This window comes from Alosa sapidissima, chromosome 5, assembly GCF_018492685.1.
Source record: "Alosa sapidissima isolate fAloSap1 chromosome 5, fAloSap1.pri, whole genome shotgun sequence".
NCBI classification, from domain to species: Eukaryota; Metazoa; Chordata; class Actinopteri; order Clupeiformes; family Clupeidae; genus Alosa; species Alosa sapidissima.
In genome coordinates this window covers 32,062,029-32,077,816 of record NC_055961.1, presented here as the reverse complement: position 1 = coordinate 32,077,816, position 15,788 = coordinate 32,062,029, and the positions used below count along the sequence as shown (strand labels likewise).

Genomic DNA, 15,788 nt, shown 5'->3' with positions numbered 1-15,788 from the left:
GTGTGGGCGGTTCTGTCCAGTTGTAAATGGTTGAATAAGCTACAGTGAGACCATTTCTCATGTCACCCACATAAAACATACAGAGAACTGTGTGTGTTAAAAGAAATCTGACTTCAGCCTCAGTCATTCCACCTGTGAGTCAATTAGTCAACGACCACACCCCCACCCCCACCCAAGTCTAACCACCACATGCCCACCTCATCCCCAAACACACACACACACACCCTTCCACACACTCGGTTTATTTATACACTCTGAATGCCCAAGACAGTTGGGGTGTGCAGCCAAGACGCGGCGGGCTGAGACGACAGACGTCCACAGACACAGGTCTGGGCTGTGTTGTGGTTGTGGGTGGTGGGCTGGGTGCTGGCAGTGATATATAGAGCACAGGTTGCGGCTCTATAAAGGAGGCCCAATATTAAACATGAAGATGCACACAGACAGTCAGTCTGCCCCCATATAGACTGCTCAGCCTCCGCAGAGCCTTAAGTGGTGGGAATACTGACCCACACCTATTTGCCTATGCACACATACACACCCACAGACACACACACACACAAACACAAACACACACACACACGAACACACACACATGAACACACACACACACACATACACACACACACACTCCAAATTTGCCAATTTACAGAAGATCTTATTTCCCATGACGATATCTTCATACCTCATACATCATTAACCGAAACAACAATACTAAGGCAGGCAATAGTCATACGTTTGCATGCACCACCTATAACGCTTCCCTCGCTCCCATCTCAAATATTCAAGATGGCCACTGAGACACACAGCCTTTCCCTGAGAGCACTCATGCCTCCTCTGCTGACTAGATCCCACGCTCTCGTTACTGTTCTCAGACCTGTCATTTAACATAGCTGAGGATTCCCAGGCTGCCCACAGAGAGGAGAGGCCTGGATTCCCATCAGCGATGGACAGCACATTCCACACAGGTAATGTGTCAGAATGTCACCTGAGGCGAGAGAAACAGAAAACAAAAACAAAACACCTGCCATCCATCACAGAAGAGGCAGGAGCACAATGACTAATCCTCCCTAGCAACACGGCGAGGTCCTCTTACAATACATACAGGCCCAAACCAGGGTCATAGGGTTGAATGACTACAATCTGGGAATGTTTGGAGTGCCTCAGTGAATCATGGTAACTTCAGAAGCATACATTTCCTCACCATACACCTGTGTGGAAGCGTGTGTGTGCGTGTGTAGGTGTGTGAGACGCTTTCACTGATGTCACCTCCGAGCAGTGACATTCCTGTGAGACACACAGACACACACACACACACACACACACACATACACACCAGTTTAGCCACAGGCTAATTCTCATGGCAAGTGTCTGTGGCTGGGTTGTGAAAACAGTGGTAACAGACGCTGTGGCACGAGTCTAACACAAAATAAAAATGAGACCCTAAATCGTTAGCCGACAGGCCCCGCTGGTGCTGTTGCTATCGACGACGTCGACGGGCCCCAGTTGGTGCAGCGCGTGACTCAAAGTGGCCCCTCCTTCACCAGGGAAGTGAGCACTCTGGGATATCCTTCCACAATCTCCGTGTTGGGGAGTCTGGCTAACCACAGTCAGCCAGCCAGCCGTCATGCGGAGCCAGCCAGGCAGCCAGGCCAAGTCAGAGCCAGCGGAACCCAGAGCGGAGCGGAGCGGGGTGTGTGTATGCCAGCCGGGGCCAGTGGCCAAACTCAAACACAGCCGGCAGAAATAGCATCGCCTCGCTGTGCCACTGGACCCTGGGGCCGCCCCCGTGCCAACACAATAGGGGGAGACACAGAGGAACGCTTGTTGTCTGTGTATGCATATATGTGTGTGTGTGTGTGTGTGTGTGTGTGTGTGTGTGTGTTTCTGTGTGTATGTGTCTCTCTGTGTGTGTATGTGTCTTAGTGGCCTACAGGGTGTGTCTGGGGCAATTTGTGCATCATCCACCTCAATATTAAAAGAGGACCAGAAAGGATGAATGCAAGATTAGAGAGGAGAGGCGAGGGGGGGGGGGGGGGGGGGGGGGTGACGCAAAGAGAGGAGGAAAAGAACGTCCTTGGAGCTCTATCCTACAGAGGCACTATTCATTCTCCCACACACACGCAAACACACTCACGCACCCAGTCTCATTTCGCTCTCTCGTACACACACACACACACACACACACACACACCTCACCGCAGGCTTCCTCTGCTCTTCACACGTAAGCTAGCAGTGACTAGCCGCGGCCTCCAAAATACCACAGGGCAGCGTGAGACAGGGGTCATGCGGGGACCAGAGGGCACTGACAGTCTGGTCAGGGACAAGACCCACATCCCCCTCGACTTTACACTGACCTGTCATCAACGCACTCCACAGAGAGACTCAGCTGTGCATGCCACTCCTGGGCCTGTGTGTGTGTGCCTGTGTGTCTCTGTGTGTGTGTGTGTGTGAGTATGTCGACAGCGTAGTCTCACGCAAAGCACGCCTTGATCTGAGCGCCTCTGTTCCCCTGCCAGCTCTGGAGCCACACTGGGCTGCTATGTCCTCTGACGTGCCTGCAGCTTCATCTTCCTCTGCAAGGCTTCAGGGCCGCCTGACACAGTGACAGCTCTGTGACCGGCCACTTTCAGGGGCTCACACACACACACACACACACACACACACACAGACACACAGACATACACACACACAGGGCCCAGGATGTTTCAGGTGGCAGTGTGTGACAGCAACATGGGCCCTCGAGGAAGAGAGCAGGGTTGTGCACAATTCGAATTGCAATTATGCTTCCTGTTTGCTACCTCAATTGAAATGCAAGTCAAATTCAAGAATTGAATTGGAATTTAAGAGCCAGTTTCAATTCAATTCTGGAATTTTGCACAAGCCTGGAAGAGAGGTCAATAAAACACTGGACCTGGCCAGAAGCAGTAGTGGATGATGGGATATGACCTCCCAAGATTATGGTAACACTATTCATTGCCTGCTAGTTGAAACCCAAAGAGCTGGAGCTCCTCAAGTTCAAACCAGCAGCACCACTTCTAGGGCACTGAAAATCATTGATTAGCATATGTATCGGTATGGGAATTTTTGTATGAGTTAATTTACATACAGTTCATACACTATACACATTTATACACATATGTATATACACCGTACACATACATTTGTACATATGGAGCCAAAAGTGCACATGAAGACATGTATGAACCAAATACCTGTAGTCACACAAGAGTGACAGTAACAAGGCGAGAGCTCTAATTTCACACCTAGTGGCTCGGGGAAGATTGCTGTCTGGCACAAAGCAGAGGAGGAAAAGGTCATCTGCTAAGATGTGAGAGAATGAGAAGTAGTCCCCTCCAGCGGGAGATATTCCTGGGAGCCTTTTAACCCGTCCCTCACAGCCGCGCCACACCACACCACACAACACCACACCACGCTGCAACGCGACTCGACTCAACAGGGATTCAGGTTTCTTTTGCCCCTGGCCGCAGCATAGCGCATAGTTGTGGCAGAGATACTTTTATGAACCAACTCTGGCTGAGGTGTGCAGCACGGGGGAAAAAAACATGTTTTTTTCACACCTTTGTTAGCATCCTGTCAACCATCAAATGGAGAGCTCAGAAAGGTTTACTGGTCGGAATGATTAGCGGCTAGATTGTGAAATCAGCGAGCAATGTCTAGTAAAGAGAAACTTGCTTGAGGTTAATTGCATTCCAAATTGCTGTGTCAGGAGATAGTTGCAGAAGCACTGTTTATACTCAGCATGCCTAGTAAGAGCTTTAAAGACGTGGGGTTACTCCATTTACGGTAAATTACTTTGCCCTCAGATATACTATCACAGAGAGAAGGAAATTGCGATTTTCATTTCCTTTTTTGTCTGACTCAATGAATCAGTGAAAGCAGTAGATATTTCACCCCTCACTGTGTTCTATGTATGGCACAGGATCTGCATTTGTGTGCGCACCTTTGTCAAAGTCAAAGTCAAAGTCAAAGTCAGCTTTATTGTCAATTTCTTCACATGTTCCAGACATACAAAGAGATCGAAATTACGTTTCTCACTATCCCACGGTGAAGACAAGACATATTTTACCAATTTAAGTCCACAGACAAACATAACATTCAAGTAAACAAAAAAGTAAGTAAATAAGAGGGCACATATAATAATGAAAAAAATAAGAGCAGCAAAATTTGGTTGAAATTGTGCATAGACAGTCAATAAAATACTAGTGCAAAGTCAGGCCAATAAAAGGCTTGGGTAGTTCTGTTTGACCTAAGTAAGAAAGAAAGTGACATAGTGGTGCAAGTTATGTAAGAGCAGCAGAAGTGTTGTGTTTTCAGGACAACAACAACAAGTTGTAAAGTGTACAAGTGTGCAAGTGTGCAAGTGGAGTAGTGCACGCGGCCATTGTGGGTCCAATGTCCAGGATGTTATGTAGCTGAGGGTGGAGGGGGGAGAGGAGGGAGAGAGTTCAGCATCCTTACAGCTTGGTGTATGAAGCTGTTGGTGAGTCTGGTAGTGCGGGAGCGCAGGCTTCTGTACCTCTTCCCAGAGGGCAGTAGATCGAACAGATTGTGAGCGGGGTGACTTGCATCACTCACAATTTTGGTCACCTTGCGGGTGAGGTGGGTGGTGTAAATGTCCTTCAGGGAGGGGAGTGAAGTGAAGCTTTGTATGAATCAGTCTTTCTGGCCCCATGCTTTTTTGCGTGCCGTGTCTGTGTGTGAGGGCATGTATATTTGTGTGTGTGTGTGTGTGTTCGTGAGTGTGTGTGTTCGTGTGTGTGTGTGTGTGTGTGTGTGTGTGTGTGTGTGTGTGTGTGTGTGTGTTTGTGTGTGTGTGTGTGTGTGTGTGTGTGTGTGTGTGTGTGTGTGCGGTAGTATGTTGACAGCAGTGGGAGCGCAGGTCAGCTCAGTGGGCCTCCATCTCCAATCGGCATCCGTGTGAAGGACACTTCCTCACAAAAGGTGGATTCATTGGCTCGGCTCTGCTACAGGAAGCCTAGCCCAAAACTGCAGCATTCCGCGCGGCGACTAACCGCCTGACAGTAACCTCTCTCTGCTGCCACTTCAGCACAGGGAGGAGTGAACCTCTAAGCAGCACATAGCTCTCTCTTTTTTCACTTCATTTGGAGGATTATGTTCTTTCAAATGTGCAGCAAACATGAAAGCCTTGTGCCTCTGAGTTTCTTTTTCTAAAGCTATATGGGCTTACCTAAGGAGTAGAAGTACTCACTAAATATAGAACATTAGACAAAGAGCCAGCGTTGCCACACCTGACGTTTCTGTGTTATAATGTGAATAATGCAAGTGTTAATGTTGTATGGGAACTCCTACCTATACGGTAACTCCCACCTGAAATATTTTACAGTCGCGTGTCGTCAGATTAAGCTTGTTATCGTCACACTTTGCTTACCACGCTCTGTTTAGCCTCTAATGTATTTGAAAGTATTTTGGAATAATTGCAGAGCAGCTGTTGTGGCTGAGTCTGCTCCTTCCTTTAGGTCTACTCTTATATAACGCTACTCTGTGGATTTACCATCAGCAGACTTGGAGACCAGCCCAACATACGTGACAGAGTTCTGCCTGTTTTTGTCACAGCCAAACAAGTGGTCTTAAGGCCAGTCAATTACCCCGGCTTAGGGAGGAGAAGAGGGTGGGGGGGGGGGGTGGAGAGGGAGGGGGGATGAGGACTCTTTGGAAGGTGAAGGACCTCAAGGATACTCCTTTTATGCCTTTGTTGTCCCAATCACTCTGGCTTCAAGGAGCTTAGCATCTTTTGGGTAATGGCTCTCTCACTCACGAGAGGGGTTGGGTGTGTGTGTGTGTGTGTGTGTGTGTGTGTGTGTGTGTGTGTCTGTGTGTGTCTGTGTGTGTGGGCGCGCGTGTGTGTGTGTGTGCGCATATGTGTGTAACACTAGCAAGAGGGGTGCAACACCATAATTAAGGGATTGAAGGAGACTTACCCGTCGACAACAAGCCAGCTAGAGTGTCAGACACATTGAAATGCTGCTGGATGTCAAGCAGCACACCTGAGAAAAGAGAGGGAGAAGAGAGGAGAAGAAAAAGAGGGAAGAAAGAAAGAGTCATTTGAGTGTTTTTAAACATACACTACACTCCAGTAAATTAGAGACAAGGTCTGGCAGTATGGCTTGTAATAACAGAAATGGTGCCTGTTAATCACGTAATGACTCTGTTTTAAAAGGGGAATAATGATGATGGCTTTCTTCTGTCTCTGTTTGTGACGATTACTTCATCCCAAAATGGACTCAAGACACAAGGATCTGAGAGGAGTAGCACTACTCCAAGCACGGAAGTAGCAAATCCTTTGTTTGATTGTTTGTGTTTGTGTTCGTTACAATAATGCTACAGATCACAGGTCTGTGCTGACCACACACACACACACACACACACACACACACACACACACACACACACACACACACAAACACACAAACACACACACACACACAAACACACACACACACACACACACACACACACAAACACACACACACACACACACACTAATGTAAGTTTAAAAGCATAATTAAAAGTGTGGTGGAGTCCAAGAGGGGAGTGATCATATTACAGACTCAAAAGAGTGCGATGACTGATTAATTTTGACTGTGATGACAGCGTATATTTAATGTGCTGAAATATGTACCTGTTTTCCACACAAAATCATTAATCACTCAGATAGTGCCACAGCATAACTTCCTACTGTCTGCTACCATATCAGAATGGGGATTTCAGATTTCAGTGTGTGTGTGTGTATGTGTGTGTGTGTGTGTGTGTGTGTGTGTGTGTGTGTGTGTGTGTGTGTGACAGCCACAGTAGCGTCTCATGTACAGAGTTCACACCCTCTGTTCCCAAAAGCTGCATCTCTGTGTTTGCAAGGCATGCAAAGGCATGGGAACAGCTGACCACCTTGTCGTCGGGGTGTAAGCACTCTATTCGAGTCACAGTCAGTCTGTCTGTGTGTGTGTGTGTGTGTGTGTGTGTGTGTGTGTGTGTGTGTGTGTTTGTGTGTGTGTGTGTGATTGTGTGTGTCTGTCTCTCTCTCTCTCTCTGTCTCTCTCTTTCTGTGTGTGTGTGTGTGTGTGTGTGTGTGTGATTTTGTGTGTGTGTCTCTCTCTCTCTCTCTCTCTCTTTCTGTGTGTGTGTGTGTGTGTGTGTGTGTGATTTTGTGTGTGTGTGTCTCTCTCTCTCTCTCTCTCTCTCTCTCTCTCTCTCTGTCTCTCTCTTTCTGTGTGTGTGTGTGTGTGTGTGTGTGTGTATGTAAAAAAGCACAGAGAAAATAATATGCAGTACAAAAGAAAGAAAGAGAGCAAGCACTTCTAAAGAGGAAGATTGAGCCGTCTCCTCCTCCTCTCTCCCTCTCCCTGCTCACTACTAGAGACACACACAGAGAAAAAGAATGAGACTCCAGGCAACAAAGGCCCAGCCTGTTCTCATCTCCTCTCTCATCAGCAGCGGCCCTCCAGTGCCCACTGTCAGTCCAGCTCACCCCCCAACCGCATACTCTCCCCTCCCCAACTCCCTCTCCTTCATCTCCACCAGCAGCAGCAGCAGCAGCAGCACCAGCGGGCCTCCGTCAGCATCCTTTTCCTCTGGCTCCACCCGTCTGGGAGAACCGAGTTCAGCTGGACGAGCTGTGTGCTGTTGGTGGAGCAGGAGCGCGGCTGGTGGGAGAGACAAAGACTCAGCTGAGGGGCACCCAGGCACAGCGGCTGTGTTTGACAGCCAGGCCCATAGAGAGAGAGAGAGAGAGAGAGAGAGAGAGAGAGAGAGAGAGAGAGAGAAAGAGAGATGGAGAGAGGGAGTGGGAAAGAGAGAAAATGAGAGAGAAAGACGGAACCATGAATATGGAGAAGAGAGATGTCTCCAGCGTGCAACAGCAGAGCCTCTGTCAGCCATGTCAGAACAGAGGGAGTGAGAGAGCGAGAAACAGAGAGAGAGAGAAACAGAGAGAGAGAGAGAGAGAGAGCAGAGTGCCCTTTTTTCAGCTGCACTATGACACAGACACTCTGTCAACGCCCTCAAAATAACCCCTTTGGATTTTGTAACGCCCGCTATCGAAGCAGGCGCCATATTTTCGTACCTAAGTGACGATGATATTGTACAGTAAATTTAGCATGTGAAAACATCTTCCGCTGTTGGTAAGTGGGCCACGACCTTTTGGCACCGTCCTGATTAAACCGCAGCCACTTGCTTGCTAATTGAGTCGTATTTTCCTCGCCCGCGTTGATAAAAATAGACCTGGGGCCCGCGAGAGCAAGGCAGACGGAAAGCATGCAGTGCGGAGCCGTGCGCGGGTAATCAAGGGGCTCACGTTTTTTTTTTCTGTGGCCGGCCCCTCCGTGTGTCATTGTCGACACCGTTTATTTGTCAGCACGGAAAGTCGGAGTTCGGTGACGAAGGGAAAACTGAGGCCAGGGGCAGGTGTGGGCTTGCCTTGCCTGGCCGCGGCTCACTAACAAATGTGACATTCCCGTCACACAAGAAACACCAGCTGCTGCATTCCTGCACGGCCTGCTAGCGAGCATTCCTTCGCCGTGGCAACACCAGAGCAGCGCAGTGACTAAGCCAGTGAGCTAATCATTTACCTGCATGAGCAAGGTGTCAAATTATCACTGTCCATAGCCAACGCCCTAAATTCAAATTAATCTCTTTTATGAAAGGCAACATTTTGAACTTTTGGCTCATAGAACCTTGACAAAAAACGAACCTTCGCTCACTTCGGTATTTCACAATTGTCCGACAATTTCATCATTCTCCCGCTCCCTCCCTCCCTTCCTCCCTCTCTCTCCCTTTTATTCCTTCCATCTATCTCCCTGTCATTCTCTCTCCTTCTCCCTCCCTCTCTCTCTGTCTCTCTCTCTCTCTCTCTCTCTCCTCTGGGGCAGAACTCTCATTAGCCGGGCCTGGCGGGCTTTGGGCCCTGCTGGGAGGGGGATCCCTGGGCCAGATGGTGGAGTGCTCCAGCCTCCCACCAAGTCAGCACCTGGCCCTACCACGCCCGCCAGAAACACAGGGCAGCACTCAGCCCTCCAGCCAAATACTCCCTGCCCTCCTATCAGAGGTGTGTGTGTGTGTGTAGTGTGTGTGTGTGAGAGAGAGATAAGAGTGTGTGTGGTGTGCCTATAACTTCAGATAAGCCGAGCACACACACACATTCACAAACCACATCATGGCGGTGTACTGTTTATCATGTTAGCGTGAAGAGGCCGGGCTAGGGGCAAGCAAAGGAAAAGAAAGGGCTCGATGCTATCTCTAATCTCTAAAGGATCTATCTGATAAAAGATCAAAGATGAACACGCAGAGCACCTCATGCAGGTGTGAGCTGAGAAAGCCCCGGGAGGAAATGGACCATATCTACATATGCAAGTGGGCCAGCCAAGCTCCGTGGGTGTGTGACCGGAGAGAGTGTGTGTGTGTGTGTGTGTGTGTGTGTGTGTGTGTGTGTGTGTGTGTGTGTGTGTGTGTGTGTGCCCTTCAAGTGGCTATGTGCTTGTGCACCCTGACTGATGTCTGTTCCTCTCACTCTCTATAGTTTGTTGCCTCGTTCACCATTCCTGTCCTCACCCACCCCCTCTTCATCCCTAGCCCCCAGTAAAGCTGAACACATTAAGGATGAAGGTTTGCCCCACAGACAGATCAGTGCACATTAGAATGTGTCATTTCCAAGTGCTGAGGTTTTTTTTTTGCAATGGAAGCTAGTGCTGGAGGACTTTCGACTGAGATGGAGATTTCAGATGTGAGAAAGATTCCCCGTCAGAGATTTTAGGAGGTTCTGTTTTGTCTGCAGACAAAAGGTCAGACGAACACACAGGAAACGACACCAAGCCTGAAACTTAAAAGCCAGGAAGATCAAAACCCAGCTTCCTCGTTTCTCCGCTACCGCCTCTGCGGTATGAGAACTTACGGCTAATCCTCCGCTTCGCTCCAGCTCCCAGTTCTGTCATTAAAAAACCTTGTAGAACTGGCAAATCAACAGCTCAGAGCTCCGCACAAGCTCATTCCACTTGCGGCCGTTTAAACTTCTGAACGCCCCTGAGTGCCTCTGAACTGGCAGCCCCGGGGGTGGTAGAGGCGGAGGTGGAGGACGTGCCAGTCCCCGAAGGCGGTGCGGAGTTGAACCGCGACCGCTATGGCTGCGGCTGGCTCAGGTGCTGGGCAGGTGGAGGAATGCGGCCCAGCCTGCTACCACCTACCACCTCGCATGCCTGCCTCCATGAACACACAGTACTGCATGAAACAAGAAGAAAAAGAAGAAGAGGAAGAAGAAGAGAAAGAAGAAGACAGAGGAAGAGGAAGAGGAAGAGGAGGAAGCATGTCGGATGCCAAGAAGAAGCCCGCAGACATAGCACTTGCGCGTCTCTTTAAAAGCTTGTCCGCTGGCTCTGCTCCAGCTGAGATGTGGGTTCGCCGTAAACACTCAGCGTGAGCTTTTCATCTGCCGTTTTATGTGAGCCAGACCTCCAAGGCTGCGTGTTTGGCAAAGCATGATGCCAGTGGTGCTCACCACAAAGAGAATTCATTCGAGATCAATCGTATGTTGGTGATGGAAAAAAATGTGAAAAAAAAATGTAAATAATTTTTTTTTTAAAACACTGCGTTTTAAATTAAATGAATTGAGAGTGGAGGATGCCAAGATTCAAAATGGGGAATAGCTGTGTGAAAGAGAGCGAACAGACTTTTTCTTTCGGAAGATGCTGCTTTCTCAAGGCTGTGGAGATAACAGGGGACAGAGCCTATTGTTGGGTGAGCACACAGTGTGCATTATTCCTTGTGGAAATGTTGCGCTGGCCTGTTGACACTGCCCTGCGCTCTCTGAAGCAGCTCCACGCCTGGACCCCTGCCCCTGCCCCTGCCCCTGCCGCTGTGCCCCAGCCAGCCCCAAGCGCATTCAGGGCTCCTCATTCATACCTCACATAAATGGGGCCATTATGGTGGCCACTGAGAGGTGCTCTGGATCTCAAGGGGACACGTGTGTGTGTGTGTGCGTGTGTGTGTGTGTGTGTGTGTGTGTGTGTGTGTGTGTGTTAGTGTGTGTGTGTGTGTGTGTGTGTGTGTTAGTGTGTTAGTGTGTTAGTGTGTGTGTGTGTGTGTGTGTGTGTGTGTGTGTGTGTGTGTGTGTGTGTGTGTGTGTGTGTGTGCGTGTGTGTGTATACAGTGCAGCAAACTCACACAGGTCCGTCTGAGGTCTAGGTGGTGTATAGTGGGTTTATTATAGAGTACGGGGGCCTATAGAGAGTGTGGGGCTGGCGGGGGGGGGGGGGGGGGGGGAAGAGGTGGGGGTGGGGGGGGGTGGACATGCGTTCGTTTCAATTACCAGCGGAGGTAATGGCTTCTTCTAGGAACTGTTTGACATCCACGGCTCTACCCAGGGATCAGTCTAAGGTTGCGCTGGGCCCAGCCCTGCATGCCACAATCTATTAAGTGCGTCGTGGGCGTTTATATGTCCCCGTGGATGCATAGCGCTGGATTTGCTTCGCCTGGGTTATTATGGGCTGGAACTCGCGGGGGGGGGGGGGGGGGTTGTGACGCGTCAGACGGCCGTAGGACCCCTTCTCATATAGAGGGTGTTATTTTAATATTGTGTCACTTTAATATTGTATTTTGAACGCATCTGGCTTGTTGGGAGATCTTGTTGGGAGAGCTCCAAGGTGTGTTTGGAAATCATTCTTTCCATTTGCGTTTGAATCAAAGGAGCATCTGCAGGCCTCCACAGCCCAACTGGGTCAGAAGTTGGATAAAGCGCACATCAGCGGTGCTTGAACAAGGCTACTTACTGTCAGTCCGGCGATGTGCTATGCACTGACAGGTGATAAACATAGCCGTGTTTTTTAGCTAAACACGCTAATTATTCTTGATGTATTTCTTTCCCCACTGGGCAAGAAGTGGCAGTAATGCAAATGGCTCCCGCTACAGAAATCCTATTGGACTCCGCAAACAGAGAGCCCACACTGACCCTCATTCAGCCTAAAGCCCAGACTTTTTTTCAGGACCCAGACAAACCACCCCTCAGTTGGCTCAGACAGGGGAAGAGAGGGAGGAAGAGAGAGAGAGAGAGAAGGAGGGATGGAGAAAGAAAGAGAGAAAGGGTAGAGTGGTGCTGGACAGACCTAATTTCCCAATTCTCAACAGGGATTTGAAGACCCCCGCCCCAGTGCTATTTCAGATCACAGCTAAGTAGGCTAGGAGGAGAGGAGAGATAGAGATAGAGAGAGAGAGAGAGAGAGAGAGAGAGAGAGAGAGAGAGAGAGAGACTGTGCCCCATTTAGCAAAGGAGTGTTAAAAGAGGGAGGGCAGGGGAAAGAGAGAGGAGGGGAGCAAGGGAGGAAGGAAAGGAGGGTGGGAAGGAATGAGTGATGAACGCAAAGGAGGAGATGACTGCATCAGGTCACACTGCATGTGAACCTGTGTCCAAGCACACATTTCCATATCCCTGAAACACAACTCTCTGCGGTAACTGCATGCATCCTCTCCCTTCTTTTCTCCCTCTCTCACTCCCTCTCTCTCTTTCTTTCTCTCTGTCTCCCCTCTGGAAGTTATTCATTCATTTGCTTGCTCCTCTGGTGGCACCAGTGCGAAGGCTAACCCATGTGTGTGCTGTGTGTGTGTGTGTGTATGTGTGTGTGTGTGTGTGTGTGTGTGTGTGTGTGGCTGCTGACAGAGGCAGATCTTGCAGCTCCCAGTACTCACAAGAAGGCAACATCACGCCATCCCTCTAAAGCAGATCAATACAGAATCTCACAGCTCAGGGAAACATGTGAGTGTGTGGTGGTGGTTTTGTGTGTGTGTGTGTGTGTGTGTCTCTGTGTGTGTGTGTGTGTGTGTGTTTGGGTGTATGTGTGTGCGCTTTTCTGAAGTGTGCATGTTGTTCACGTGCACTGGAGTGTGTTTGGGTGTGTGCCTGATCATGGCGCGTGTGTGGGCGTATGTGAGAGTGAATATGTGTGTGTATGTGTGTGTGTGTGTGTGTGTGTGTGTATGTTTGTGTGTGTGTGTGTGTGTGTGTGAGCACATAATCCCATTCGCCAGTCCTCCCCACCATGACTGCACTCAGCTTCTCAGTGGTGGGAGCAGAAATCAGGGCTGACCACAAATATGCCTGACGGCGGCCTAACGGCGGGCTCCTGACCGGCGGGGTCCTCGCGCTGGCCTGCGCCACACCGCCCAGGAAAACAGAAGGGGGTGGGGCAGTTAGAGGGGGAGGGAGGGCATTTTCCACTGCACTTCCTCTGCTACTGCTAACGTCTGCAACGGGGGCTGTGACTAAACGTGGGTGTTTTTGGGCCTCGGCGCTTGGACTTCCCCGGCTATTTATGCCTGCGAAGCTGTGTGCTTTATACTCATTCATTACACAAGCTCAGCGGAAATCAGACATTTTTCGCCTATAGCTAGCTCTACACACACACACACACACACACACACACACACACACACACACACACACAGACAGGAGGGTAAATATTGTGTGGTGCGTGTGTGTGTGCTCCCACCACAATGAGTAAGAAATAGCTGTGTGTAGAGAACTCCACCCCCTTAGCCAACTATATTTCACCCTCAGAGGGCCACAGGCCTGATGAATATTTCATTGAAGAAAGAGAGAGTGAGCAGAAAGAGACAGAGAGGGGGAGAAAGAGAGAGAGAGAGAGAGAGAGAGAGAGAGAGAAGGAAAGTGGGGGGTGGGAGTAATAGAGAGACGAGGGAATCGTACAACATCGCTGCACAGACAGGCCCTCGCCATATAGCGCATCAATAATTCACGGCAGCATTACCTGCTTGCGTGCGCTCGGGGGGGGGTCATGCGTGAGCGAGGGCGTTAGCGGGGCGGGGGTGGCGGCAGGGTGCGTTTAGCGCACAGAGGCCGCCGCTAGTGGAGGAGTCTGTGATCCCGTATCACTTCCAAGTCTGTCTGCCTGCCTGGGCCCTTTTGTGTCAAGAGAACAAGTTGCTTTTCACGCTACGCCTCACAAGCATGAAAGCAGGACGAGTGTGTGTGTGTGTGTGTGTGTGTGTGTGTATGTGTGTGTGTGTGTGTGTGTGTGTGTGTGTGTGTGTGTGTGTGTGTGTGTGTGTGTGAGGCCATGAAAATCCTCTAATTGTGTGTACAGCATGTGGTCCTAATCAGCATGGCTGGTGTTTCCTGATCTCAGCCGCGACGCTCTCCTGCCCTTTGGTTTATCCCAGCAGGCCTGCCAACCCCATGAGAGTGCAGGCATGCACACACACACACACACACACACACACACACACACACACACACACACACATGCTCTCTCTCTCTCTCTCTCTTTCTCTCACACACACACACACATAGTTATATATTTCTCACACTTACACATGCTTTGCTCTCGCTCTTTCACACACACACACACACAGACACACACACACACACACACACATAGGCGTCTTTAATTAAGCTGGCGGTGCTGAGCGTCAGAGAGCAGAGGCAGGCAGGCAGGCAGCTGGAGTGACAGCAGCTCTGCTCAAGCGCAGTGGAGAGACTCCAGAGCTGCAGCCGTCCACTCCCCACTGACCGCTTGGTTACCCCACTGCCCAATCACCTGCCACCCCTCTCTCCATCTCCCTCTCTCTTTCTCTCTTTCTGTTTCTCTCATTCTCTCCCTCTCTCTCTCTCTATCTGTCTGCCTCTCTGTGATGCTCTGTCGATGGCTCCACTCTCTGCACACTTGCACAGAGCTCAGAACGTGTCTGCCTCGTGCACGACAACTCGCTCCGATTCTTTTTCTTTTTTTCATTTTACATAACGCAGCGGAGGATTACAGTAATTACGCACTGCTTCTTTTCTTTTAATGAGATTTTGTAACCACCTCCCACCCATCTAGCTCACTCTCTCTCTCTCTCCATTTCTCGCTCTCTCTCTCTCTGCACACCATCTTCTGCTTCTCTCTCTATGTTATGGGTGGGCCTCGCCAGGGGGGGTCATCTGAGCCAGTCTCGCTTCATAATTAGCAAAGAAAAGAGTTTGATCATCCGCCTTAATTATGGCCGCTCTGACACACGAGGAGCAATCCCCTCTCTCACTCTCCCCCCCCACCCCCCCCTCTCTCTCTTGCGTGTAAGGTAATCAGACAGGGGCCCCTCGCAAACAGGACCTTGTTTGAAATGTAATATTTGAGAAGTGGGATTAGCTGTTGTCTTATAAGCCACTGCGGCACCAGGCTGGCCACAGACTAGAGCTGAGACTCGGCCAGCCTTGATTGAGTTTAAGCTGCTGCATCTCCTTTGATTTGTCTGACAAGGGGGAAGCACAGCAGATCGATGGCGCTTCAAACAGCGCGGGGAGAACCAGCAGCAGTCTGCACACAGCGGAGAGAGGAGAAGATGTGGAGACATGAGATGGAGAGGAGAGGAAGAGAAAGACAGCATGATGGAGAGAGAGAGGACAGAAAAAGAAATAGGAGAAGCGAGTAAAGGCAGCTTGAGAGAAAGTGAGGGATAGAGAGAAAAAGAGAGAGAGAGAGAAAGCAATCAAGGCAGGCGTGAGGTTTTTTTTTTCCCAGCAGGGCCCCGAGGCTATAAAAGCAGCGACTGGAGGCTGTGTGTTTTTTCCCTCTCCTTTTTTTCAGCTCAATTTAGCATCAATAAACTGCAATCGTGCCGGTCAGTCATCAGTACACATAAACCCACCAGCGCTCGCTGCCATCACGGGCACACTCGTCCACTCTTGTCCGCCTCAACCGAACACAAATCCAACTGGCCCCTCTGAGTGTCTGGCTAATAATTACATTCAGGGCTCTGGCGGAACATGGCGTCTG

At 49.9% G+C, this 15,788-nt stretch overlaps 1 protein-coding gene across 4 annotated transcripts in view; it reads right to left on the bottom strand.

Annotated features, from left to right (window-relative positions):
• spns2 (spinster homolog 2 (Drosophila)) overlaps positions 1-15,788 on the bottom strand; it is an 81,445-nt gene that overhangs the window by 53,155 nt on the left and 12,502 nt on the right. For all 4 annotated transcript variants that reach the window (XM_042091807.1, XM_042091808.1, XM_042091810.1 and 1 more), the window contains exon 3: positions 5,961-6,026. In XM_042091807.1, coding sequence (XP_041947741.1) covers positions 5,961-6,026 — 66 coding nt within the window. The remainder of the gene's footprint in view (positions 1-5,960; positions 6,027-15,788) is intronic.